Source organism: Polypterus senegalus, chromosome 8 (genome assembly GCF_016835505.1).
Source record: "Polypterus senegalus isolate Bchr_013 chromosome 8, ASM1683550v1, whole genome shotgun sequence".
NCBI lineage: Eukaryota > Metazoa > Chordata > Cladistia > Polypteriformes > Polypteridae > Polypterus > Polypterus senegalus.
The window spans coordinates 148540915-148567939 of NC_053161.1; the positions used below are offsets into that span (position 1 = coordinate 148540915).

Consider the following 27025-nt stretch of genomic DNA (forward strand, 5'->3'; position numbering starts at 1 on the left):
TAAATATATTTGTGACACAGGTAGCATTCATGAATTGCAAAAATAAAAAGAGAAGAAACTTGCTTGTTTCTGTGCATTATTAATAACCATCACTTCATTCTTATCATGTTCATTAGTGACTAAAACTTTACCTGTCTGCTTTAGTTACCTGTTCAATAGGAATGCATTATCACTGCAGGTCAGGGCCTCCAGGAGCACTTTTTTCTCTGAAATTGCTGTCGACGAGTGGAATTTCATCCATATGAACTCCCAGACATCCTCATCCATTAGTGAAACGCCAGTGCAGTAAACAATGTCCCTGACGTTTGGGGGGATTCTGGAAGTATATCAATATCATTAATATTAATAAAATCAATGCAAAATCTTCAATAAGGGAAATAAAGAAGATTACACCAATGTGCTCAGTCTGGGATATATAACCTTATTCTCATTTGCTTTTGATACTGCTGATTTAAACTACACACACACACACATTTATATAAATACACTCAATTACTCAGTCAATAAGATACATGCTGTACATATGCTAATAGGATATTACCACAGTGGGGCAGTTGTAACCAGGAAAATTGAATTTTTTATCAGTAATAGAAAATTAATTGAAGTCACATTTATATCTAGAATTATGTCCTCAGTCTTGCATACAACCAAAAATGCACGTATATCTCTGTGTTACAAAGTGTTTCCTATCCTGGGTACTGTAAATGCATCCGTAGTGCACTCATTCAGCAGACATACATAATGGAACATTGTCTGTCTACTAATACATGTGGCCTATTTCATAATAAACAGATTGATACACATGATACACATTTCATTACACATTTAATTAATTATTGTTAGTCTAATTAGCTAATTTCTAGATTCTAATGAATATAGCTAAACACTAGTGGTGACGTTTTAGTTCTTATACTCTGTTCAGTCCTCACTCCCCTGACTCCCTCTATATCCTTTAACATTACACTGATGATTTAAACTTGCAGACCACAGTTTCACTCCTGCTTTATATGATTTAATTTACATCATGTATGTTTTTCGCTCAATTTTTTGGAATATAGGCTTGTCACATATTGAATTCCGTATTATGCTGATTTTAGGATATGTTTTCAGGCTAACTCACTCAAATACAAAGGTTAGCATCCCATCAGCACTTGCTTATCCAAATGGCGTCAATGTGAACTTTGAGCTCTTCTGCAGTTCAGTGCAGAAGATCCTTGCTTGTTCTGTTAATCGTGCAAACAGGTCCTCTAACTTGAAGGGAAAACATGGTGGTTGGTGGCAGGATTGGCACTCCAGCCACTGTAAAAAACCACACACTGTTCAGTGTGGTGCTGAGGTGTCACCCGTTGCACGGCTACAATTGGGTCCTAATTTGGGATCCTGAGGTGGTTTGTTGCATGGTGGGTGCAGCAACATGTTGTATCAGTGCATGCTCCCAACTTCTCCCCTCTCTTGTTACGTAATGCTTTTTAAACTTCCACCCAAAGTTTTTATTATTTTTTTCACTCATGACACCTCCCATATGTCATCATTTATGAAGGAATGTTTAATTTGTTGATTTATTAGTCTTAATCATAAACTTTTTCATTTTGTTGACCAAAAAAAAAGTATCTTTACAAAATTAACATTATATTAACAAAGGTACCTAGTGACGTCCAAATTATCAAAGTACTAACAAGTACTGTTTTCTAAGCAGATAAGCAATTGCCTTGAGTCAGCCTTTATTTTAAACAGCACCTTACCCACAGAGCATCATCAAAAGGCCCGTCACAAGAAAAGGATAGTAAAGTAGATTTTAAAAAAAGTTGAAATACAAGCTAAATTATTAATCCTAGGAGACAATTGTAAATGTTTAGCCATCAAGTGAAAAAGCCAAAAGGGGGTCTCATTTTTGAAATATAAATAGAATAATTTGTGCATAAACGACTTATTGTGCATTTTGGGTATCCACCATTACTTTAGTAGCTTTGGCCTATTTCTGGCTAAGAATGGGTTTTACATTTTTCTAGAATTCTGCAGGCTCTTTTAAGTAGTTTTTCGCAAACTGTAATCTGGCCGTTCTATTTTTGTGGTTAACTAGTGGTTTCCATCGTGGAGTGTGGCCTCTCTGTTTCTGTTCATGAAGTCTTCAGCAGATAGTCATCTCTGAAACACACATCTGCCTCCTGAAGACTGTTTCTAATCCGTCAGACTGGCATTGGGCCTTGTTCTTTACCATAGTGAGGTTTCTTCTGCTGTTAGCAGTGGTGGTTTTCCTTGGCCTACCAGTCCCTTAGTGATTACTGAGCTCACCAGTGTGTTCTTTCTTCTTAATGATATTCCAGACAGTTGATTTAGATAATCCTAAGGTTTTACCAAAGTCTGAAATGGTTTTACTCTTGTTTTTCAGCATCATAATGGCTTCTTTGACTTTCATTGACATATCTCCTGTTTTCATGTTGAACAATGGAAACTACAAACTCCAAAGAGTAGAAACAAGCAGAGGTATGCCTGCGCTAATGAAGCAATAAAACAGACTTGAGTCTTCACGATTATCGTGACACTAATTGTTCCAAACGTCATGGTGCCCTGAAATGGGGGCGGGGGGCATGTAGAAAAAGGTGTGACCAAAATGTATGCAAACACCCTTAAATGAAAGTCCGTAATGTGCACTTTAATCACGTCTGAATGGTTTGATTTGTAATTTTAAACTGTTGAGCAGAGGGGAAAATCAAGGAAAAATGTGTCTTTATTGCAAACATTATGGAGGACAGTGTATTTTATTTACTCAATGCCATTTTGAGTTCTGTCAGATTGTTGTACATCTGAGGTCACAGGACTTGACACTATAAATATGGCAGTGATTGAGTATTACTTTATCCCTCAGTGGATATAAAGTCCTTGTTAACTTTAGGGACAGTTACTTTCTGATTCAATCATGCCCCACTGGTAGAAGTGAGTTTTGGTTTTGACTTGTTTCTGGCTTTGCTTTCAATTTGTTCTTTAGTATTAATCACTTGGATCAACTCTTATGACTTTCTAAACTTGAAGAAACTTCAACTGCCAGCTGGAAATTTCTCTTGGTGCTTTATTCATAGCAGTCTTAATAAGTACATATAATGAACGCCACAATATATCATATATGGTGTGATACAATCACAACATTACATATAGTTGTGTACATCACCTCAGTGAACTTTGCAAGTTTGAATGACTTGCACTGGGGGGGTGGTCATGCAGCGATACAGTACTGAGGATCCATTTAGCAGCCTTCTTATTCCACAATATACAATATTTAGCACCCTTCCATATTGTGTAAACCCCTATTCGCTTTGTTACTATTATATGAGGAACGTGCAAAAAGTTTCCACACTTTTATATTTTTGTTGGAAACGCTGAAGGCAAAAGGAGTAGTAATTGGTATTAAAAAGTTGGTACGACGCTGGGAAAACTACATCGCAAATAAAGGTGACTATGTACAAAAGTGATGTGATTTGTTTTTAAAATTCTTAATAAACAGAGTTAAAAAAAAAATGCGGAAACTTTTTGAACGTCCCTCTATTTGCTGCATTTTGTATTCCTAAAGTTGGAACCGGGGCCTTTGAAGTGACTCATTTATGTGGAAATTGGGGATTCGTACTTGAAAGTTTAAACTGCCCTTCCCAACAGAACATCATCCAAAATCATTACCTTTAACTAGTTTCCATATTTCTGCAATATGACAGCTGACAGGTGAGGAGTGAATATGGAGCTTTCTGATTAATAATGTCACTTTTCCACAAATAACTCTATTAATAGACTGCACATTTCATCTCTCAATCCATCCATCCATAAGTACAGTGCATTCATTTACATATGTTTTAAAAATTGAGCTCAGGTAAGTGAAATGACCTGCCTAGTGTCAGACAATGAGCCAGTACTTAGAATAAAGCTTTCTGAATAACACTTGTAATGCCACCTTTTATAGTAAACATTACCCAAGTGCACTTTTTATTCACCATGCATCTATCCATAAGTACAGTAACTTTACCCACATATCTGATAGACTTTCAGCCCAGGCAGATGAAGTGACCCATACAGCGAGCCAACAGTAGGAATCTAAATGTACACATCTAGTAATGTTTAACGCCTACCCATAGTAAACACCATATCCTCACAGCTACAGCATCACACATGTTTCTACGTTGAGACAGCCAACCAGTGAAATGAAAAGTGCAGTTGAGTAACTAGTGAGGATTAAACCTGCAGCCTTCTGATTCTGCACATCAGCTCTCAATATAGAATATCACTCCAGTGCTCTTTACAAGTGTTATAAAAAGGATGAGGTGTCATTTAATTTCAGACAGCCCTCATACCTACTGTATGTTCTAAGCTGTAGTTATAGAGATACAGCATGTATAGGTTTATTGGGTCCTTATTGTCATGTCTACACAGTCCAGTCAAATTCTTATATAGCACGTAAAGTAACATTAGCACCAGTCCCGACCACCTTAAATAATGAGCAGAACTAGCTCATCTTGCAACGTCTGTCTTCCTTACACGAAGACCCAAAACACAGTTATTAATTCTGAAAATACACATGTGTTTGGATTAACTGCATCACAATGGAAAATGAATTAGTGTAACAGCTAAAAAAATAAAACCATACGAAGGGCGAAGAAAGACAAAAAAGCTTGTGAAATTTCCTTGGCTGAGAGCAGATGAACTTTACTCGTAGTCTAATTCACTTCTCTTCACAGAGTTATTTTCAGTTATTCATAGTATGTATCCTAGCATTCTGTCCAGGGTTAACTGTTTTGATGTCTTGTTGGGTTTCACTTGCCTTGGTAATGTAAAATGTGTTCTGAGGTTTTTTCAGATCAGGAAGACAGAAGTTTTGACGTGATGCATTGATGCTCATTAATTTTGGTTCCAGAGAGTGGCAACGTGCTTCAAGTTGATTAGCCCATGCAGTTAAGAATTTGATTGTACATGTCACAATAATGGAGATATAAACCGATGAAAGTTTCAGTTTTTGTGAACCCCTACAGGTGACATGAGCGATTGTAACAGAAAATCGTTTTGTCTGTTAAGCTCCTTGGTTTAGGCTAAGTAAACCTTTATTATGCAGTCCCTTGATAGCCCCTGATCTTCAGCATTAAGTATCAGGTATCTTTCTATGTAACCTAATATAGAATAAGCTAACGTTGCATACGTGGAATTATTTGTTGGAGATTAACATGTTATCGGCTATATGCTAAATGTTCTCTTGTTTTCATATTCCATAAAGCCTTGGTCTAACAAAGGATTGTCATCATTCCTGTGACTACAATGCAGAGAAGAATGGAGTGCTCCAATGATATCTTTCTTTAAATAAATCTCTTATACTTACTGTATATCATGCTGAAGTCTGAAGAACCTTTTATGCAAGTTGAATCTGGGTCAAGAGATTTACCCTATCACAATTTAGGGTCACCAGTGGTTAGAATATACCAGCTTATCATAGGCTATATGTAGCATCTTTCCTTCATGAACACTATCCAAACATATTTTACAAGTATAATACAGTAGTGTGTGTATATTGACAATGTGAGCTATGGCATTTGAACGGCTTTGGTGAGAGTCAAACAGATGTTCTGACATGGAGATTGATCTTTTAAAATGTTATAGTATTCTAACAAAATAACTGACAACCCAAGGTACACTATAATACAATTAAAGCAATTATTATGCTACTACTACTATAACAAGATTATTATTATTATTACTATTCATTTTTTAAGTTTTTTTGGATTTTACCAGTGGCGCAGTGGGTAGCGCTGCTGCCTCGCAGTTAGGAGACCCGGGTTCGCTTCCCATGTCCTCCTTGCATGGAGTTTGCATGTTCTCCCCGTCTGCATGGGTTTCCTCGCACAGTCCAAAGACATGTAGGTTAGGTGCATTGGCGATCCTAAATTGTCCCTAGTATGTGCTTGGTGTGTGTGTGCACCCTGTGGTGGGCTGGCGCCCTGCTCAGGGTTTGTTTCCTGCCTTGTGCCCTGTGTTGGCTGGGATTGGCTCCAGCAGAGCCCCGTGACCGTGTAATTAGGATATAGCGGGTTGGATAATGGATGGATGGATTTTACCATTTTTCAGCCTGTTCAAATGGTATCCATCCAAGAAACACCTTGAGAGAGGTCATTGCCTAAGTTCCAGGATTCATGTCTGATTAATGTCATGTGTGGTTGGTTGAAATATCTGGTATTAACTACTGCTAACAGTGCCAAGGACTTCGTTGGAAATGGATGCTCCACATATTAATACTATTTCTTTTTTTATAGAAGTGTTAATGTTGAGTGAGATCTTTTCAGTATGTTGCTTAACAGATTTTGTGATAATACCAGTAGCAACTATGATGATAGGAATTATTTCTGCATCTGTTTTCCAGAGTCTCTTATTTGCTTTTGAGAGCTGACAGTTGTTCTCTAATTCATGGTGTTCTTGGAATGATATTACAGCCCAATGGCATAGAGTTACCTATTAAATATATTACTGATTGAAAGTTTTGTGTAAATGGTGTCTGGTTGATTGGTATTAACCATACCATCAGTTTGCACAGGAAGCTCCCAGAGAATCTTAGATGAAGAATTTTCCAGAATTTTATGCTTTTCATAAATCCGTCTCACCCATTTTATTGACCCTTGGAAACTGTTGTCTAGAGAATTACGTTTACTTATTTGGCTGATGCCTTTATCCAAGGCGATTTACAACATATTGTATTTATGATACAATATGTTGCATTTTTTTTGGGTTTTCCAGTTGGAGCACGGGTAGGTCAAGTGACTTACTCAGCGTCACACAGTGTCAGTAGTGGGATTTTAACCCATAGCCTCAGGGTTTGATATCCAAAACCTTAAAAACTCCATCACACTCCCTGCCTGAACTATGTTTCATAACACCACAGATGAAAAATATTGGCCAGTATTTCACTGACAGTATGACAGATTTTAAAGACAAGCGACACAAAGTAGTTGTTTAAGATGTTTTATGTAAAGCTCGGCTTTTCACTTTCTGATTGCAAATAGAACTACTTGCTTCACATGAACATGTAAAAGGCTGTCATTTCATCTATATGAGTCACAAGTGACCTTCATTGTGTGCTTCCTCCAGTTTGTCCCAGTACTGTTCATGATCAAGTTATTTGTCATATGATTTCTTCACATCACATTCAGTGAATTATTTGCTATTCAGATTAAATTTGGAGGAGAATCCTAGTAATTTTAGATTTTGTTCGGATGAAATATCTTGACTTTGTCAGTTTTAGTGTTCTCGTAGCACAGACAACCTCATCATCTCTTCTTTTAAAGAAAATGACTTGACTGATCTTTGGTTAAGTAAATCAATATTGATAAGTTTCATGTTACCCTTCTCCATTGACAGATATGATCTTTTTTTGTCAACTTTTGCTTGATTGAGAATGATTGAGAATGAGTATTCTGTAGGTTTGTATGTCTACCATTTAGATTTTGCATTAACCTCAATTAGCTAATTCAAAACTGTAGGTCAAAGTAGGGAAGAGGTGTATATATTTATTTTCCTAATCTTAGTTTTGAAATGCTGTTTAGCTGCCAAGATCATCATTTGGAATAATCCTTTTAGAGATTAATGTTGACTTCTTTGTGATTGATATTTTTTGATGTCTTGGGATTGAAACTTCTGAAACTCTTGGCTGTTGAGTAGAGTGTGTTCCTCACCTAATATTATTTGCTGTTTTCTTCTTTTGAGATGGAACACTTTCAGTTTATCAAAGCCAAACTACATTCCCCTATACTTAAGGAAGATTTCCAAGGACTCCAACAATAATTTGAACAATCTGAACTCTTTTTTGCACTTAATTTAAGATTACTCACATATATGGGGGATGGCTAATACAATGACTTTCACATTTAATCTTGTATTACAGTCCTATTTTACTACACAGGCTTGAAAATTACATTGGGCTCATAGACACTGTGCTTGTCCGGATTAGTTAGTTATCTAACCAATTCCATTATGGACAGAAATGTGCTGAGCATACTCCTTATGAGGAAAGTACACCTTATGAGAAGGATTTAGGATTCAACACTCTCAATTGCCAGACAGTGTTCAGAAGCCATTAAGAAGGCTAACTGAATTTTAGGTTATATAGCACAATATGTGAAGTACAAGTCTACATACTGGTGAGGCCTCATCTGGAGTACTGGGTCATAAAAGTCCAGAGAAGAGTGACTAGGCTGATTCCGGGGTTACAGGAAATGAATTATGAGGAAAGGTTAAAAGAGCTGAGCCTTTTCAGTTTAAGCAAAAGAAGATTAAGAGGTGACATGATTGAAGTGGTTAAAATTATGAAGGGAATTAGTACAGTGGATCGAGACTGTTATTTTAAATTGAGTTCATCAAGAACACGGGGACACAGTTGGAAACTTAAGGGTAAGTTTCACACAAACATTAGGAAGTTTTTCTTTACGCAAAGAACGATAGACACTTGGAATAAGCTACCAAGTAGTGTGGTAGACAGTAAGTCTTTAGGGAATTTTAAAACTTAACTTGATGTTACTTTAGAAGAATGAAGTTGATAGGACTGGCGAACTTTGTTGGGCTGAATGGCCTGTTCTCGTATAGATTGCTCTAATGTAGTCCGTCATTATACTCAGAAATTACGGTGAAATTACACCTTTTATTAGCTAACTAAATAGATTACAAATGCAAGCTTTCGAGGCAACTAAGACCCCTTCATCACCCTGACAATTTGAAAAGATCTTGTTATTTTTTTAGGCATTGTAGAGTTTAAGGCTTAGTACTGTAGTACTGATGGCCATTGGAGATGACTAATTTCATTCCCTGCTTGCTGGAACAGAATCCTTGGAGGATTGTGCCACTTAATAAGCCCATATGATAAAATAATTCATTATGATAACCCATGGACTCTTACAGGTTTATTTTCTCCAGGGATGCTGCTAACTGGAGTTTTTGTTTTCCTCTGTTATGTTGTCAACTGGCCGTAGTCCAAGAATCCTTTCATGAAGAGACAGTGCTAGGCTGTATTTATGGTAATCAGTTTCGAGTTACTTTATTTCCTGTCTGTTTAAACAAATCTGTGCCTTAATGTGTTCTCATTATGTAATTAGTAATTTGTGAAGTTTGCAATTCCATTTTACCTGTAAATTTGTCACAGCACTCTGCACCTGCATTCAGTAAAGAGCTTTATACAAAAATAACCTGAAGTGAATTGAATTTATGGTTGTGTTTAAAAAAAGTCCATTTTTATACTGCCATAGGAGGTGGTGGAGATTTGTGTTTCAAAGGATCACTAAGCTGATTAAAGGGGAAAAGTTAGCTAATAATCAATCAATCAATTAATTAAAACCACTTACATAGTGCTTTTTTAACCTATTTAAGGTGTTTTGCACAGACTTTGAAGAACCACTTCAACCACTACCAATGTGTAACATCCACCTGGATGATGGAACAGTAGGCACTCTTGAGGCACTACGCTCACCACACATTAACTATTAGGAGGTGAAGGGGTGACAGAGATAGATAGACAGTAAGGGACAGGGGATAATAAAGGGGCAAGAATTATCAGGCCCTGGTGGGCAATTAGGTAGGACATCAAGACACACCCTACTCTTTTCAAAAGATGCCTAGGAATCTTTTCTGACCACAGAGAATCAGCACTTTGGTTTCACGTCTCCTCCATAGGACAGTGCCCATTTCTAAGCTACAGTGTCCCTGCACTAGGGCATTGGGGTCCACACAAAGACCACAGAATAATCTTTCACTGATGACCGCACTAACGCCTCTTCCAGTAGGAACACAATCTTTCTTGGTTGGCTTCAGGTAGAATACCTGTTCTGAGGTGCAGGTCCTATGGCTGCATATTGAGAATAGTAATAACAACAACAATAAGTTATTATTATTATTATTATACAGTGAATTATGTCATTCTATATGTAAGGGCTCACAGGTCTCTAGTGAACTAACAGTAAGAACTAAACTTGCAAATCTCCAATTCTGCTTAACACCTTAACTTAGTAAACACCACCCAAATGCACTTTACAGGCATCATAGACCACTTGTCATATTTATATTTCTGGCAGGTTAGGGGGCTGAAAAAGCTGACCTTGTGCTTTACAGCCCAATACCTTCTCTACTAAGCCACAGTGCTCATTGCGCTCTTCACTCATAAAGCTTCATTACTGCCTCAGAGCCAGCTGTTTATTTATTTTTCCATATGGAAGACTTTTTCCCTACATCAGTGCAAATAAAACAAGTAATTTTTTAATCATGTGCTTCTTTGCAGCCTCATTTATAATATGTGCAGTCATTAGGAAAAAAGTGAAAAACAGAATCTCATTCATCTTTTTTAATTAAGTCCTGCAACCAGCTTTTTCAAAGTTGGCCAATTGAGGCCCATAGGAAAACACAACTCCACACACACACACACACACACTACCAATTAGCTGGAAAAAATATTTAATGTAGTTAAAAAGAAATCGTACAGGTTCTAGTAAAGCAAAAAGAACAATCAAGAGTGTATCATTGTAAAAATGAAGCATCTTATCATCTTAACCAAATGCTTCATAAAGTTGTTACTCTCATGTTTATAATTACTGTTGACATAGGAATGTCGTGAAGTATGCTCATTAAGGTGCTTTGCTTTCTGTTGTTCCTGTTTGATGAATTTACTTGATGTTTCTCTGGAAACTAGGCTTTCTCATAAAATGATTTTACTCTCAGATATAAGAAACAAAGCACAAAATGCTCCAACTTGGGTAAGCTAGCTCTGGATTATTACGATGATAAGAAGCAGCCAACAGAAAATCAGTCAAATTCAAACCTGTTTCATCAGTGTTTGTGGATTTCATGGTATAAAGGTGTCTGCTTCTTGTGAAAGTGTAGACAGACTAAGTGATGTGATTGTGAGGCACATATGCATAGCCAGTCAGGCTTCCCCAAGATTTTACAGATCCACTCCTTACAGAAAAGAGATGAGGCATGGACACATTTGGATCTCAGTGTACTTTTTGTACTGACTGCACTAAACGAGTAAAGAATGGAGTTGGGAGAAGGGAGATGTACAAACTAACCAAGGTTAAAACCACAAAAAAATGGCAAAAACGTTAAACATAGTATTAAACCAAGTCATAGTCGGGGGCATAGCAAGCAAGCCAAGCCAGTAAAGTCACGCATACTGAGCCAAATACTGAGTCAAAATGAACACAAAAATGGTTGTAACCTGTAATCAGGTACAGGGCATAGAAAGTAATGCTGTGGTTGTATCCACAAACTTGGAGAAATCATAAAGTACACATGCAGAATTTTTACATTGTTGCAGTAATGACAACACACAGTGCTGGCCATCCTGAGTAACGACAGCAATAGCAATCATCAGGATAACTGTTTAAAAATTGTGATGCCCAAAAGAATGTGTAAAAGAACGTGATTTACTTTTCTAACATTATGAAAAACAAATCAAATCAGAAAACACATATAATCATTAAATTCCTTGGTCCCCAAAACCCCCAAAACATTGCATCAACTCTTTTTTTTAAACTAAGGGAAAAGCCAAGCATAATGACACCTTTTATTGGCTAACTAAAAAGATTACAATATGCAAGCTTTTGGGGCAACTCAGGCCCCTTAGCCAATAAAAGGTGTCATTTTGCTTGGCTTTTCTCTACATTCATAATGGCTAACACAGTACAACACCCTAGTACTTAAAGCCAAGCATAATTTAAAAACAAACACCAGATCAATTCACTTTTCTTGTATTACAGCTATTTGTATTGACATTAGGCAGACTTTACCTTCATTCATTCATTCTTTTTTCTGAACCCTCTTATTCCAATACATAATGATGTGGTGGAGGACTTCAGTGGAATGAATATCAGCAAACACTGAGATGTCATGATAAGGAGGTGAATCTCTTGGTAGAGGCCTCTGCTCATGTATCCATTCATTGTCGGAACCTGCTTTTTTCTTTACAGGGTCAAGGAGTGCTACTGTTTGTCCCATCTGACATCCATTTTTAATTCCAATAATGTTAAATTAATCACTTTCACCCACTTCTTATCTGGCTATGTGTGTGGTGTGTTTTTTTAAATGTCTGAATCTTTGAATAAATTAAAAAATAATATAAGGTGCTGATGGGAATCTTTTATTTCCAGCACAGTATATGTGTGTTTAAAAAAATCAATACCCTTAGTAAAAATATGACTACTGAATTGACTTCTCAGTAATTAGTAACTGCTGTATTAGTGGACGTTTCATTCCCTTGATTTTTTTTATTGATACTTTGAAAACCATTAAGTTTTGTACTTAAAAAATGTTGGTACTTTAAGCATGGTGAATTTCTTCATACTCTGTGCTACAGTGGGTTGCAATGTACTCTTATATTTTCCTTGAGCTAGGTCTAGGATTGGGCATTATGAGCAAAAATTCATATCACTATATAAATAAAGTTTGATTGGTTTGAAATAGATACCAACATCTACTATATAATAAAACACTAAGGTATGTGTAAGGTGTGTGTCCAGTCCCTTAGAGCAATCTGATTCGTCAATTTGGCTTTGGTGGCTCAACGAAAGAAGAACATAAGAAATTTGACAAACGAGAGGAGACTATTTAGGCCTGTTTGTTAAAGTGCGAAGAAGAAAATGCAAGCATGAGATGCACAAGGAGGAGTAAAAGAGTAGAAGGCACACTGGGAGAGTCGGTTTCAAAGACAGCAAGTTTAAAACCAGACAGGAGGTGAGAAGTGTGCCTTGAAAATAATGACACTGTCGGAGAGGCAGGCTTTACGATAACATAATCAAGAGATAGAGCACCAGTGAAGTGACGCTAACACACCCGCGAATACAGAGGAAAGGCACTGAAGATTTACGTAGGGCATGAGACAGCAAATATGTTTTAATTATTCTATTGCCTGTTTTCAAAAGGTACTGTGGCTAGTTTGTATATAATTTCAGACTGAAATACATTTTTAAACACATAACAAAAGTATTTCTGATTAACTGTGCACTCAGATGTGCCTCTTATTTATTGTTAATGTTCTGCTGCTCAGATGAATTCAGTAAGAAGTATTCATCTGTCTTGAACTGATAAAACACGGCTCTTCCCTGACCTTTCTTCCTGTTTGCATTGACACACCAATAAGATTGAACCATACAACACTATGGGTAATTCCTTTAGAAGGATGGCTCAAACACAAGTCCATACATGAAGATGTTACCATTAAGATTACCTTTAGTAATAAATATACTGGCATAAAAATCAAGTTTTGTGGATTTTTTTTGGATGCACAGATTTACATGTTATGTGAAAGAACCTGTATTATGTTTAAATGTCTTAGTAAGCTTTCTACTCATTTTTAGCAAATAGGTAAAGCTTTTTATTTTTTATGCATACCACAAGAACAATATCTTCTGAAATACTGCATCAACCACCACTATCTGGGTCCCAGTTTTTCCCAGTCTTTTTCTGTGAAGAGTTTGCATCTCCCACCTTTAGTGTCTAGTGCTTTTATACAGGTATTCAGGTTTCCTCCACATCCGAAAAAAAACTTTGGTTTAGCTGATAAGTGACTCCAACTTGGGCATGTGTGTGTGTGTTTGTACCCTGTGATGAACTGACATCTCTTCTAAAGTAATATCTCATTTTGTGCCAAAACTGATAGACACCAACTGTCATCAAAAATGAAAGAATATTCCTTTTTCCTCTTTAGTATTATATTTTATTCTTTATTTAACAGACATCTGTACCTAAATCAATAATTATCTAGTTCCTTGGAGTAGAAAGTGTAAGGTTATTAGATGAAGGAGATCACAGTCATACAGCTGAATCCTATTCTAGTTCCCTTAGTAAAAAGGAATTTCATATTAACAGTACTATCAAACAACAAATATAAAACAGGTAAACTCACTCCTTATCACCATATTCACACTCTTTCAACACCTTCCACTCCCTGTCTTCTAAGCCCACACCCATTTAGAATTTTGTTGTCTTTGGTTATGGAGAACTGGAGCCTATTATATTAGCAGAAGGCACTGAATTAAGATTCAACACTATTCTTATCATTCAGTGCCTATAAAAAGTATTCACCGCCTTGGATATTTTCACGTTTTATTGTAATACAACATTGTACCACAATGAATTTAATTTGTCTTTTTGACATTAACAAACAGAAATGGCTCTTTAATAACAATATAAAACAGTTCTCTGCAAAGTCATCTCAATTAATTAGAAATGTAAAACACAAAATAACCTTTCGCAGAAGAATTCACCCACTTTAAAGTCAGTATTTTGTAGATGCACCTTTGGCAGCCATGACAGCCTTAAGTCTGTGTGCACAGGTCACAATCAGCTTTGCTCATCAGGACACTGCCATCTTTGTCCATTCTTTCTTATAAAACTTTTTTTTTATAAAGCACTGTTAGGTTGCATGTTGATAATTAATGAACAGCCCTTTTCAAGTCCAGCCACAAATTCTCAATTGGATTGTGATCTGGACTCCAGAAAATTAACATTGTTGCTTGTGATCACATATGTTCTCCTAAGGAGCAGGTTTCTTGCAACTGCATCCGGTTTTCCTGTGTTTTTCTGCATTTATGCTACCCTCTACCTGCACAAGCCTTCTGGGGCCTACTGCAGAAAATGATCCCCACAGCATGATGTTCCACCACCAAACTTCAAGGTGGGGATGGTGTGTTTCTGATAAGGAGTAGTTAGCCAAACATGTCATCTAGTCTGATGGTCAAAAAGCTCAATTTTGCTCTCATCAGGCCAATAAACCTTTTTTCCAGCAGATTTCAGACTCTCCCATATGCCTCCTGTTGAGATGTTATGTGTGTTTCTTCTCTTTGACACTTCCATACAATTGCAGCTGGTAAAGCCCCTGGGCAACAGTTGCTGTCTGCATAGTGTCTCCAGGCTCAGCCACTGGAGCTTGTAACTCCTTTAGAGTTCTCATAGGCCTCTAGGTTTCTTAGAGATGCATCCTCATGGCATGGGATCCCTGTTTCTCATGGTGGGTATAGTGTGTTTTTCAGAATGTACATTGTTCAAACATGGCGTTTAGACTGATGGCTCAATTTTGGTCTCATAAGATCATAGAACCTTGTTCAAGCAGATTTCATAGTTCCACCATTCCTTTTGGCAAACACTAGCATGTAATTTTTGGTGTTTTTTAGCAGCAGCATTCTCTTTACCACTCTCCCATAAAGATGTAACTGGTGAAGTACCAAGTAAACTGCTTTTTTATTCACAGTCTCATCCAGATTCATCAATACAGTCTGCTTCAGTGTTCTCACAGGTCTCTTACTGACCTCCCTCCCTTTTCTTCTTCTTATAAATATAATATATTATACATAAATATATGTTGTTGTTCTTGTCCCATCATTCAACTTTTGTGGATGGTTGGCTCTAACAGATTTATGACTATGCCATACTCTATTTTTTTAATGATTGATTCACCTGAATATTCGGTGACTTGGATATTTTCTTATCTCCATCCTCTGACTTGTAGTTTTCCATCACATTTTGAAGGAGTTACTTATAGTGTTCTTTTGTCTTTATTGTTAGTGTTAGGCTACCATAGTGACTCACGATTAGTTGGACTTTCCGCATACAGTTAGCCACATTTAGACTACAATCAACTGAAACCCCGTTACCCAAAAACAAATTGGCTACTTCACCGATGATTTAGGAGTGTCATATTAAAAAGGGCAAATACTTACAGGGTCAAATTTTTTTTTGTTTTATATGTGTAATTAATGTAGATAACTTTGCTGAGATCTACAGTATATTTACTTTGACATTCAAGAATCTTTTTCTGGTAATCAGTGTCAAAAAAGCCACATGAAATCTATCGTGATTCAATGTTTTACAACAATAAAACATGAAAACTTTGAAGGAAGTGAATGATAATAATAATAATATTCAGACTTGATACCCCTGCCTGGGGTTTGTTTCCTGTCTTGTGCCCTGTGTTGGCTGGGATTGGCTCCAGCAGACCCCTGTGAACCTGTAGTTAGGATATAGTGGGTTGGATAATGGATGGATGTTTAAAATTGCTTAAAAAAATAAGTGAATAAAAACTGTTGTTGAATGCCTTAAAGATTCACAAGAATGTGTTTGTTTCACAGTCTGGCTATAGCCTATGTACACTTCAATGTCCCTTCTGTCTTCTCTGTGCCCAGCTGGAATTTATTCAGTTATCCTAGTTTCCTTCATGAACCCCAAAGACATTGGCGTGAGTGCTCATGTACCCTGTTATGGACTTATGTACTGCTTGGGAGTTTGTCATTGCCTTTCTCCCACTTCTCCAGTGGGTCCCTGTAACACTGTAATGGAAGAACAGATGCATGTCCCTGGTGTGCCATACCAGCTCCTTCACCTCACTGCTCTGTCACCTATATGTTTACTGACATTCATTCTACCAAACCATTCACCTCAAAGTTATAAAAACCATCTTGTATTTTCTGTACTTTTCTTTTGTCAGGTCATGGCTGTAAAGAGACAAAGCAACAGCCAGTTCTGCATGGGATATTAATCAGTCCTTACGCACAGATTAATTTCCTTCCCTAACAATCTCTGGATGTCAAGTACTCATCTGTTACATGATGTAAGCCCTGAGACGACAGTGAATGCTAATCTTATCATGGGATATTAGTGCACAAAGAATCAGAATCTGTTTTAATTCACTCTAGATAATACTTGTTACAAATTAAAATTTTATTTTTAGCACATTTTTCTTTATGACATACTATGAATGATGCCATGCACTAGTAAAGTGGTCATCTTAAATGAGAACAAACCCCATGCCCGTGTGTCTGCACTTTGGAAAAATTAAGGGAAAAAAAAAGTCAAGGGAAGAGAAAATTAGCTCCTTAAGTTTTGTAATTTAAGAAATAGTTCAGGCTTTTCAGTTTGCCTGTTGACTGACTTTGAGTTTTTTTTTTTTTTAATCCTTTAGTATAATGATTCCTGCTAGGTTAAGACCTTTTTAAACCATCCACATTTAAGAGTACTCTCTGAAACAAATTGGTGAAAATTTGTCCAAATGGACACAATAACTCTTTTAGTTCTGCCCAATAACATCAATCATAATTTTTACTGCTCAGCAAATGCAGTAATTTTCCTGTCATCTGATGCTTGCACTAAAAAGAAGATCTGTGACAATATTAATATGTAAGTAAACATTTTACATTATTTTTTATTTAAAAATGCTCAACTTTTACTGAGTATGAAATTAATTCTAATAGAAAGTGCATACTTTTACTCTTATAAACTCATTCTGTTTAACCATACAATTAAAAGCTATACAAAAATCTAAGTGTTAGGAATTAATTTAACTTGTGGAAAATTTAACAGACCATATTAGAGATCTTGTTGAAAATGGATGGATGGATATTTGAACTGTTTTAGGTTAACGATAACAAAACACATCAATTAAAGTCCATCATTTTCACTCAAGAAAATAAACCAACTAGATTGTTAACTTTATTTATCTGATTTAAGTTAAAATAACTTACATAGATTTTTCTAGTTACAGTATATGATGACATAATTATCTTAGATGTCACATTAACATAATTAAATCATGTACTATGTCTGAGCAGGGCAAAGTCAGAGGAAACTCTGGTGGAGGTCCGCAGCGGTCCTGACCATTAAATTAACCAATAACCATTATTTTCATCTAACAGAAGTATAATCAGCCTCGGGGACTGCTGTTTTTACTCACCAATCTTAAGTTAAACTTAATTAAAATGAACACTTTTTTAATATTCAAAACATGGTGTGCCCATTTTTACTATACACATTTGAATGAAGTCAATTTAACTTAAAAAAAGCAAGTTTGGTGTAAGTGATTCTCCAAGTTTTACAAGTTTGTTGCCAACCCAACATCACCAAAGCTTCCTATACTACAGTTAGGAATGTAAAGATTATACAGAAAACACAATCATTAAAATAACTGGGAAATGGCATAATCTTCCATATTTTTAACTGTCTGTGTGGATGCAGTATAGTTAACCATTTGACTATTGATGAAACCATCTGTATACAGTATGTTAAATGCTGTTTAATTGAATTGAATTTAATGATTTACTTTTTAAGTACATTATGATTTATATAAAAGTTTCTCTAAAACTTGCACAAAGAATTTTAATCGTATAAATCAGAGGAGAAAATATTAAGATTAAACAGTGCACTGGAATGGATACTTTCACTTATAAATTGAACTAAACTATTTCTTCAAATACAAAAACAGTAATAAAATTAATTTTTAATTAATTTTTTATTTTAATTAACCTCTTTAATGAAGGTCAAAAAGCTCAATTTTGCTCTCATCAAGCCACTTAGTGAAAACAAATCGCATTAAGTACAAAATGTCCTTCTAATGCATTATGCTTTATATGGTGTAGAAGATCAGCCCGGCTACAGACAGACACACAGACCAACAATGTCCGAAAACACACACATTTTATTTTTCCTTGGTACAGCACAACGAACACAGTGCACAAACCCCACAATAATGCTCGCTCCTTTTCTCTCAGTCCTCTCTCTTTCCTCCTCCACTCCTCTCCCGCAAGCTCTACCCTCTGCCTCCCGACTCCAGCTCCTCAATGGAGTGAGACGGCTCCTCTTATTCAGGTCCCAGGAGTGTTCCAGGTGGCTCATCAGTATTACCTGGAATCACTCCCAGGTGTGCTGGAGGTCCTCTACATGGCTCTGCAGCTCCCCCTGGCGGCCCCCACGGAACCCAACAGGGCTTCACCAAACTCCGGTTCCCAACATGCCCTTCAGGAATGCGCGGTGCCACAGCCGCCTGGGGAGGACTGCCTCTAGGGTCCCAGGGGATGTATTGCAACATCAATGCCCTCTCCCCTGGTCCTTCCACTTTGTTGGCGTCCTGGCCTGGTAGTGGCCGTGGCCACCCATCACAATGGCTATTTTTCTTAAAATGTAGTATCTAAATGATTTCAATTGTATAAATCAGAGAAAAAAACTTGGTTCAGTTTGATGGAAATTTGTCATATAATTGAGAAGTATTAATCTTAATCTTAAATTGGACCCAAATATTTTTTGCAGTGTATTCCTTAATAATTACACAGGTCCACGACAGCCATTTAAAATTTTTTTTTTAATTTAGTTCTTAATTTTCTCGTTTATCTCTTGCACTTGTAGTTTTTCAGCCTCTGTGTTTTTGTCTTTGTTTAGTGATATTCAAGTGTTTGCCACTTTTATTAGTTAACTTTTCTTTCAATGTCTTTATGTGCTGCTTTCTTTTTTAACTTTATTAGATTGACATATTAACCTGTTAACTTTTAATGATGCCTCCTTAGCTCTTTGACTTTAGTCTCACTTATATAAATCTGTTCTTTAATAATGATATCACACTCAGATGTGACCCTTATAACCATGAATGTCTCACTCCCAACCGAGGGTTAACTGTGAGTTGAGAAAAGGTGGCGTAGTGGCACACTGAGCAGCAACATGATATCACATTCATTAAATCAAATTAAACAAGAAGTTAACTTCGAGGTGTCTGGAGATATGGCAGATGCTTTATTCACCAAATGACTTGAAGACACCTCTTTTCTAAAGAAATATGATCTTTTAGCATATTCAAATTGCTTTTCATTTGATCTGTCATATCAAAAAAACGACATGAAATATCTTGAAACAGAGACTTTAACCATATAAAGACTGGCGAATAGCAGATGTTCAAAGCAGCTTTAGGAGAAGGGAAATATGCAACCAAAGTGCTAAAGGATGACCAAAAGAAAATTAATGAATCTCAGCTAGTCACAGTGGAAAATTAAGAACCTTTATACTTGATCGATTATGTATCTCTAGATGGATTTTTATTTTAATAATCAAAAAAAATATTTTAGGATTGCTATAAGAATCATTCTGAAATAATTAGGGAAAAAGTTTTCCAGCTATTTCAAGGCACATTTTCCATGTTCATTAAATAAATGAGCAGTTGCATGGTGGCAAAGTGAGAATGATATATTGAAAAACGCAGCTATTAGCCAACCAAATGAGCTGTTTGTTAAATTCAGTGACATTTAGATTGGTCTCACAATGAATTATTACAGAATGTGAAAGGGATCTGTCAAAACTGTCAGTTTGCTGATGGGCAGAGAAGAAAGCATTGGAGGAAGTAGAAGATGGAAACAAAATTTGCTGGAGATAACCCTGAAGTCTGTCTATCTATCTATCTATCTATCTATCTATCTATCTATCTATCTATCTATCTATCTATCTATCTATCTATCTATCTATCTATCTATCTATCTATCTATCTATCTATCTATCTATCTATCTATCTATCTATCTATCTATCTATCTATCTATCTATCTATCTATCTATCTATCTATCCACATTCTGACTCCACATTCTAAATTGAGTTACAGTTTTCCTACGGATGATGCCCTACAGCAGCACTGTTCCTGCGTCCACTGCTTTGCTGATGTTTGAAAGGGTGTAAACACAGTGCAATAAGTGACATGTGAAAGCTGCCAGTGTTTATAACTATGAGCATTGCACTGAAACCTAAGAAAATAATAATTCCACTACAGGTAGTGTATGCTATTTTAAATATGCAAGTAATAAATAAATAAATATGATAACAATAAAAACAACTTGATAATAATAATAATAATAATAATAATAACAATAATACTAAAATTATTTTCAACCTTTGGAAGTTTCACATTACAGTGGATTTAAAGTGGCTTTTTGGTACCTGTGAACAGAAACTCTTTAATGTCAAAGTGAAAACAGACTGTAGGATAGCATGCATGTGTGGTGGTCTAACCTACACAATGAAGACGAAAGAACAATCCAAGCAATTCCATCAAAATGTGACTGAAAAGCACAGGTCAGAAAATGGAGAAAAGGAAATGTCTAAGTCACTGAATATCCACTTCAATCAGTCATTAAAAATGCTGGAAATGGAATGACTTTGGCACAACTATAAATCTGTTTAGATCAGGCCATCCACAAAACAAAAACTGGGTGATCATGCAAGTAGAAGAGACGTGAGGAAGGACAGTAAGAGACCTATGAGATCTCTAAAGGAGCTACAAGCTACACTTGCTGTGACTGGAGAGTCTGTGCAGACAAAAAATGTTGTCTGCGTGCTTCACCAGTCAAATCTTTATGTGAGAGTGGTAAAGAGAAAGCCACTGCTTAAAAAAAACAAAACAACACACATGACATTGCAGCTAATGTTTGCCAGAAAGCATGGTGGGACTCAAAAGTCGGAAGAAGTTCTATGGTCTGATGAGATCAAAATTGAGCCATCAGGCTAAATACTATGTTTGAATAATGCACATTCTGAAAAACACCCCATCCCCACGATGAAACATGGTGATCATGCTGTGGCAATGCTTCTCTGAAGCAGGTCCTGAAGGGCTTTTAAGGGTAGAACTTAATGCAGCAAAATACACAGCAGTCCTGGATGGCTTTATATGTTTTGCAAGCATATAGAGCCAAAGGTACACATGAAATGGCTTCAAAACAACAATGTTAATGTACCAGAGTGGCCAAGTCAGAGTCCAGATCTCAATCCAACCGAGACATTGTGGCTGAACTTGTGTTCAGCATGCAGCCTGGGAGAGCATTGAGCAATTTGGCAAAGAAAAATTGAGGAAATATTTCAGTGCCCTGATGTGCCAAGCTCCGACTCTTTCGATACACTAACACAATGTCTTACTGGTATTTCTGAATGGATGAATAGTAATTTTCTCAAACTAAATAAAGAGAAAACTGAAATCTTAGTAATTGGCAATAATGGATTCAATGAGGTTATCAGAAATAAACTTGGATTACAAGTTAAGACGGAAGTAAAAAAACTTAGGCGTAACCGTTGACTGTAATCTGAATTTTAAATCACATATTCATCATCACACTAGGACAGCATTTTTTCACTTAAGAAACATAGCTAAAGTTAGACCTCTTATATCATTGAAAGATGCTGAGAAATTAATTCACGCTTTTGTTTTTAGTCGACTAGATTACTGTAACGCACTCCTCTCAGGACTACCCAAAAAAGACATAAATCGTTTACAACCAGTGCAGAATGCAGCTGCTAGAATCCTAACTGGGAAAAGAAAATCCGCACACATTTCTCCAGTTTTGATGTCACTACACTGGTTACCTGTGTCATTCAGGATTGACTTTAAAATACTGCTTATGGTTTATAAAGCCTTAAATAATCTCGCTCCATCTTATATATCGGAATGCCTGACACGTTATATTCCAAATCGTAACCCTAGATCTTCAAATGAGTGTCTCCTTATAATTCCAAAAGCTAAACTTAAAAGAAGTGGTGAGGCGGCCTTCTGCTGTTATACACCTAAAATCTGGAATAGCCTGCCAATAGGAATTCGCCAGGCAAATACAGTAGAGCACTTTAAAAACTGCTGAAAACACATTACTTTAACATGGCCTTTTTATAACTTCACTTTAACTTAATACTGATACTCTGTATGTTCAATTCATCACAATAACTATTCATAGTGGCTCTAAAATCCATACTGACCCCTACTCTCTCTTCTGTTTCTTTTTCCGGTTTCTTTGTGGTGGTGGCCCACCACCTACTCAAAGCATCATGATGCACCAACATTGATGGACTGAAAGCCAGAAGTCTACGTGACCATCATCATCAGGTCCTTCCATGAAAACCCTAAATACAAAGAGGACTGTTTGACTTATGTTAGGTAGATTGCCCAGAGGGGACTGGGTGGTCTCTTGGTCTGGAATCCCTACAGATTTAATTTTTTTTTTCAGCTTTTGGAGGTTTTTTTTGTTTTTTCTGTCCACCCTGGCCATCGGACCTTACTTATTCTATGTTAATTAATGTTGACTTATGTTTATTTTTTATTGTGTCTTCTATTTTTCTATTCATTTTGTAAAGCACTTTGAGCTACATTTTTTTGTATGAATATGTGCTATATAAATAAATGTTGATTGATTGATTGATTGATTGAAGCTAATAGAGACCTGTGCACACAGACTGAAGGCTGTCATGGCTGGCAAAGGTCAGTCAGTCTGTCATTTTCTAACCCACTTAGTCCTGAACAGGGTCATGGGGTCTGCTGTGGCCTATCCCAGCCCTGTACCAGCTGGGAAAGGCTCCAGTGACCCCCACAATCCTGACAAACGTGCATCTGCTAAATACTGACTTGAAGGGGTACACGCTTCTACCTTCAGTTATTTTACATTTTATCACTTTATAGATATTTGTTTTCACTTTGACAATAAAAAGTCATTTTTCTTTTAAACGGTGTCAAAATAGGCGAATTAAATCCACTGTGATTCAATGTTGTATAACAATAAAATTTGAAAACTTCCAAAGGTGTTTGATACTTTTCACAATAATTATATGACTACTTTTAATATGATGACTTAAAAAGTTTAGTTGAACTCAGCTGCTCAAATTCTCTTGTTCACCCCTTCAGGTTGAGAGGCTGTCATTGCAAGGCAAAAGGGCCTGGAAAGGATAAATTGTAAAATACATGATCTGCAAAGCAAACACCAGATTCTGATGGAATTTAGGGCTCACAGAAATGAAATAAGCCCCAAGGGAAATCTTCTCAGAGCCTGCAGTATGCTGGAGGTTAAGATTAGTGAAACCCATCCTCCCTTATGCCTGTGGTTACACAGTCCATTTCTCTATGACAGTCTTGCCAGAACAAGGTGATGCTCATTTGGTATGCAGGAGGAAGAAAGATGAGTTATAAGTGCTACCTAAACATTACTTCCAGCTGTTCTTACTCATTGCAATATGTACCTCCCTTTAAAAATTTGTAATCATTCTAATACTACAGTTAACTCTGGATAAAATATATTGTTATGGAACAGATCTGTCAAACTCAGGCCCTGGCAAAGGGTTAGCAGGGCCCTGAGCAAGGCATGTGTTCCATCCATGAGGGCCGGGTCATGGAGATGGAGTAGATTTCATCGTAAGTACAAACAAGAGTTTTGTGTGACACTTTGATAAAATATTTATAATAATAAGAAGAAATAATATGTATTATTTGTATGCATGTGTGAAAAGAACATTTTGCCCTCGCTCTTTGTGTCTCGTTTTGTTTGCCATGCTTCCGTGATATCACCCATGCAAATGTGGTCCTCATGCTGTCTTGGTTTATCTTTATTTGAGCCTCCGTTTCTCTATGCAAGTTGTTTGCTGTTTTCTAACTTAAGGACTCTATTTGCAGCATGTAAGCAGTCAGCGTTTCCTTTTGAGAGGAACTTTTGTTCATTTTGATCCTGGTGATCCATTTCTTGATGTACTTCTTTGCACCATTTTCACTTTGTCACTTAAACCTTAATCTACTCTCTATATATAAAATCCTAAGCCTAAAAGTGTAATGATTTTATGTGACATTTTTATGTCATGTTTTCTGTAATGCTTTAAATTGGGCTTATTTTAAAACCTACATATATACTGTATGTTTGGCATCATTCTTTTCACACTTTATCGAACTTTAATGTGATGTTGTTAGATTTTCAGATTCTTATTCTGTTTTTAAATTATAAACTAAAAAATATCAAGATCTTACATCCCGCGAGATGAGACTTTGTGCCAAAAGATTTAACCAGGCTTGGGGCCAGAAATAAAACACAAAGAGTAGGAAACCTGCTGCACAGGCTTTTAAATGTTTGAAGTGCTGTGCGAGATGCAGATCACGTGGCACGGCAGCAGCAGCTGATCGAGCAAAGAGGAGGTAAAAAAAAAAACTGTATTTGTTTCCCATTGTATTACTGTTTAAGATGGGGTTTCGGAGGAGTGACCGCGTCTCCTTAGGGTACGCTCAGCGAGTTGCAGAGATATGAAGTGGCTGGTGCGTAGCGCAGGCCTCGGCAAGAGAATCGAGCAGGGGGGAACCACCTAGTTTGTAATATGTTCTTTAGATATCATTAGATTTAGGTTTCTTAAGCTTTAGGAATACCATTAAATATATAGTAATTCTAATGTGACACTAAAAATAACATACTATCCTCATTTCCATTTAATCCTATTCAGAGTCATTGGGACTAGTAGTCTTGGACACAAGGCATAAGCAAACCCTGAAGGGGTTATTACTCTCTCATGGATTAAAATAAATATTGCTACAAATCTACAGTTGCTGCCTCAGCTGCTGTATCGGCAATATGTGCACAGGAGATAGGACCCAGAAGAGGCTGGAGTGCTGCTCTGTCGAAAGCCTGTATGGGATGCAAATTGGACTGCGCCAAAGTATGGGAGGTGGAGCTTCAGGAACACAGATTAGATTATACTATTAGATTAGATTATTTTATTTATAAAAGCACATTTAAAACAACAGAGGTTGTGCCAAAGTGCTGTACAAAAAAGCATTAAAATAAACACAATACAAACAATCATGCAAAAGCAGATTAATAAAACAACCAATCATAACATCCACCAAAATTCCATCATACGCAATGAAAGACAGAAGAAAACAAGTAGGTTTTAAGCCGACTTTTAATAACCTCGATAGAGGATAAAGACCTGATGTGCAGAGGCAAGTCACTCCAAAGCCTTGTCTCCCCTCGACTTCAGCCGAGATCTTGGCATTACAAGGAGCAGTCATCCAGATGACCTCAGTGCTCTTTATTTATTTATTTTTCAGATCATCTAGTCAAGTTTCTGAATACAATTATAGCAGGAGAAGGCTTGCTGTTCCATGCAAATCTGTTTCTGAGAGTCGGGGAGGAGACCTCATCTCTCCCAAAGGGTATAAGAAAAATCCACAGAGTTAGTGTACTTTGTGGCCAGTAGCATCCAAATGAATCCAGGCTTGGGCCATATCACTAGAGCATAAGCTGGGCAGCATATTCTAAGGCAGTGAAGGAGTTGATAGGGTAACAATATACCACAACTCAGTTTTTCTAGTGGTGCCCCATGGCCTCCATTATAAAATGCCAGGGTGGGCAAGATCTATTTATATTTTTTCAGAAACCCTTAACTTTACAACACAGTTTTGTGTGGCAAATGCATATATACCATTCTTGTAAAGAAAAAAGTTTGACTTGAAAAATACCAAAGTTATTCTTTAACACCTCTGCTGCACAACTCCTCCAGGAGATTATGTTCAAATGCCTATGTTGAGTTTGTATGTTCTCACTGCATTCACATAGGGTTTCTCCATGCGCTTGGATGCAGTTAAGGTTGACCAGCAACTTTAAATTTGCCCAACATGAATGAGTGGATATACAGTTGGCAAAACTACCCTGCGAGTGTCTGGGTCCCATTTACAGATTGTACCTGAATTGTGCCCACTGCTTCAAGACTAGACTGTTGTTCACTAACATTTTTAGTTGGAACAAGCCAGAAAAATGTATTCTTTTCAAAGCCACAGCATTCACATTTTTTACATACTGACCTGAAACATTAGGGAGACCCCTGTGCTTCTATTATCAAGCCACACAATAGTGTTTCCGGCATATCCATGATTTGATAATTACCTAAGACCAGTGGTTGAGACACACTAGGCACCAAGGTTATTATAGTTTTGCCTTTTTATATTAGTTTTTATTTCTATATTTTTTCTGACCTTACTTGGAAATTCAGTTTAGTTTTAGTTTTCCTTCATTGTGTATTTTTAGTTTATTTTTTATTTCACAAAGACATTTCTATTTTATTTTTATATCTATTAGTTTCAGTTCTAGTTTTAGTAATTATTGCATGGAGCTCCTACGGGCTTTAGTTTTGTGTCACAATCAGACAGAACTGTGCACTTAACAGATTTGGATATGAGTTTAATGTTAGTGGAAGCTTACTACACTACATGGTTTACTATCTGGTCTTGCTTTTGTCTGATAAAAACAAGCATAATCAAAACTAGATACTGAATATAAACAATTTTACACAAATATTCTAATTTTTTAAATATTTTCTCATGAAAATCATGGGGGCTTAGGAAGGACAGCTCTTAAACTTGAATGAGTGCGTAGACCCCACCTAGCTATATTGAGGGAAACAAAGAAAAACAAGCATGTAGTGTGAAGGTTAGGGGTGGTGAGACT

General features: G+C 36.7%; 1 protein-coding gene across 1 annotated transcript in view; it reads right to left on the reverse strand.

Moving 5' to 3' along the window:
* LOC120534371 (thyrotropin-releasing hormone-degrading ectoenzyme-like) overlaps positions 1-27025 on the reverse strand; it is a 922228-nt gene that overhangs the window by 63106 nt on the left and 832097 nt on the right. The window contains exon 16 of the mRNA XM_039761915.1: positions 149-316. Coding sequence (XP_039617849.1) covers positions 149-316 — 168 coding nt within the window. The remainder of the gene's footprint in view (positions 1-148; positions 317-27025) is intronic.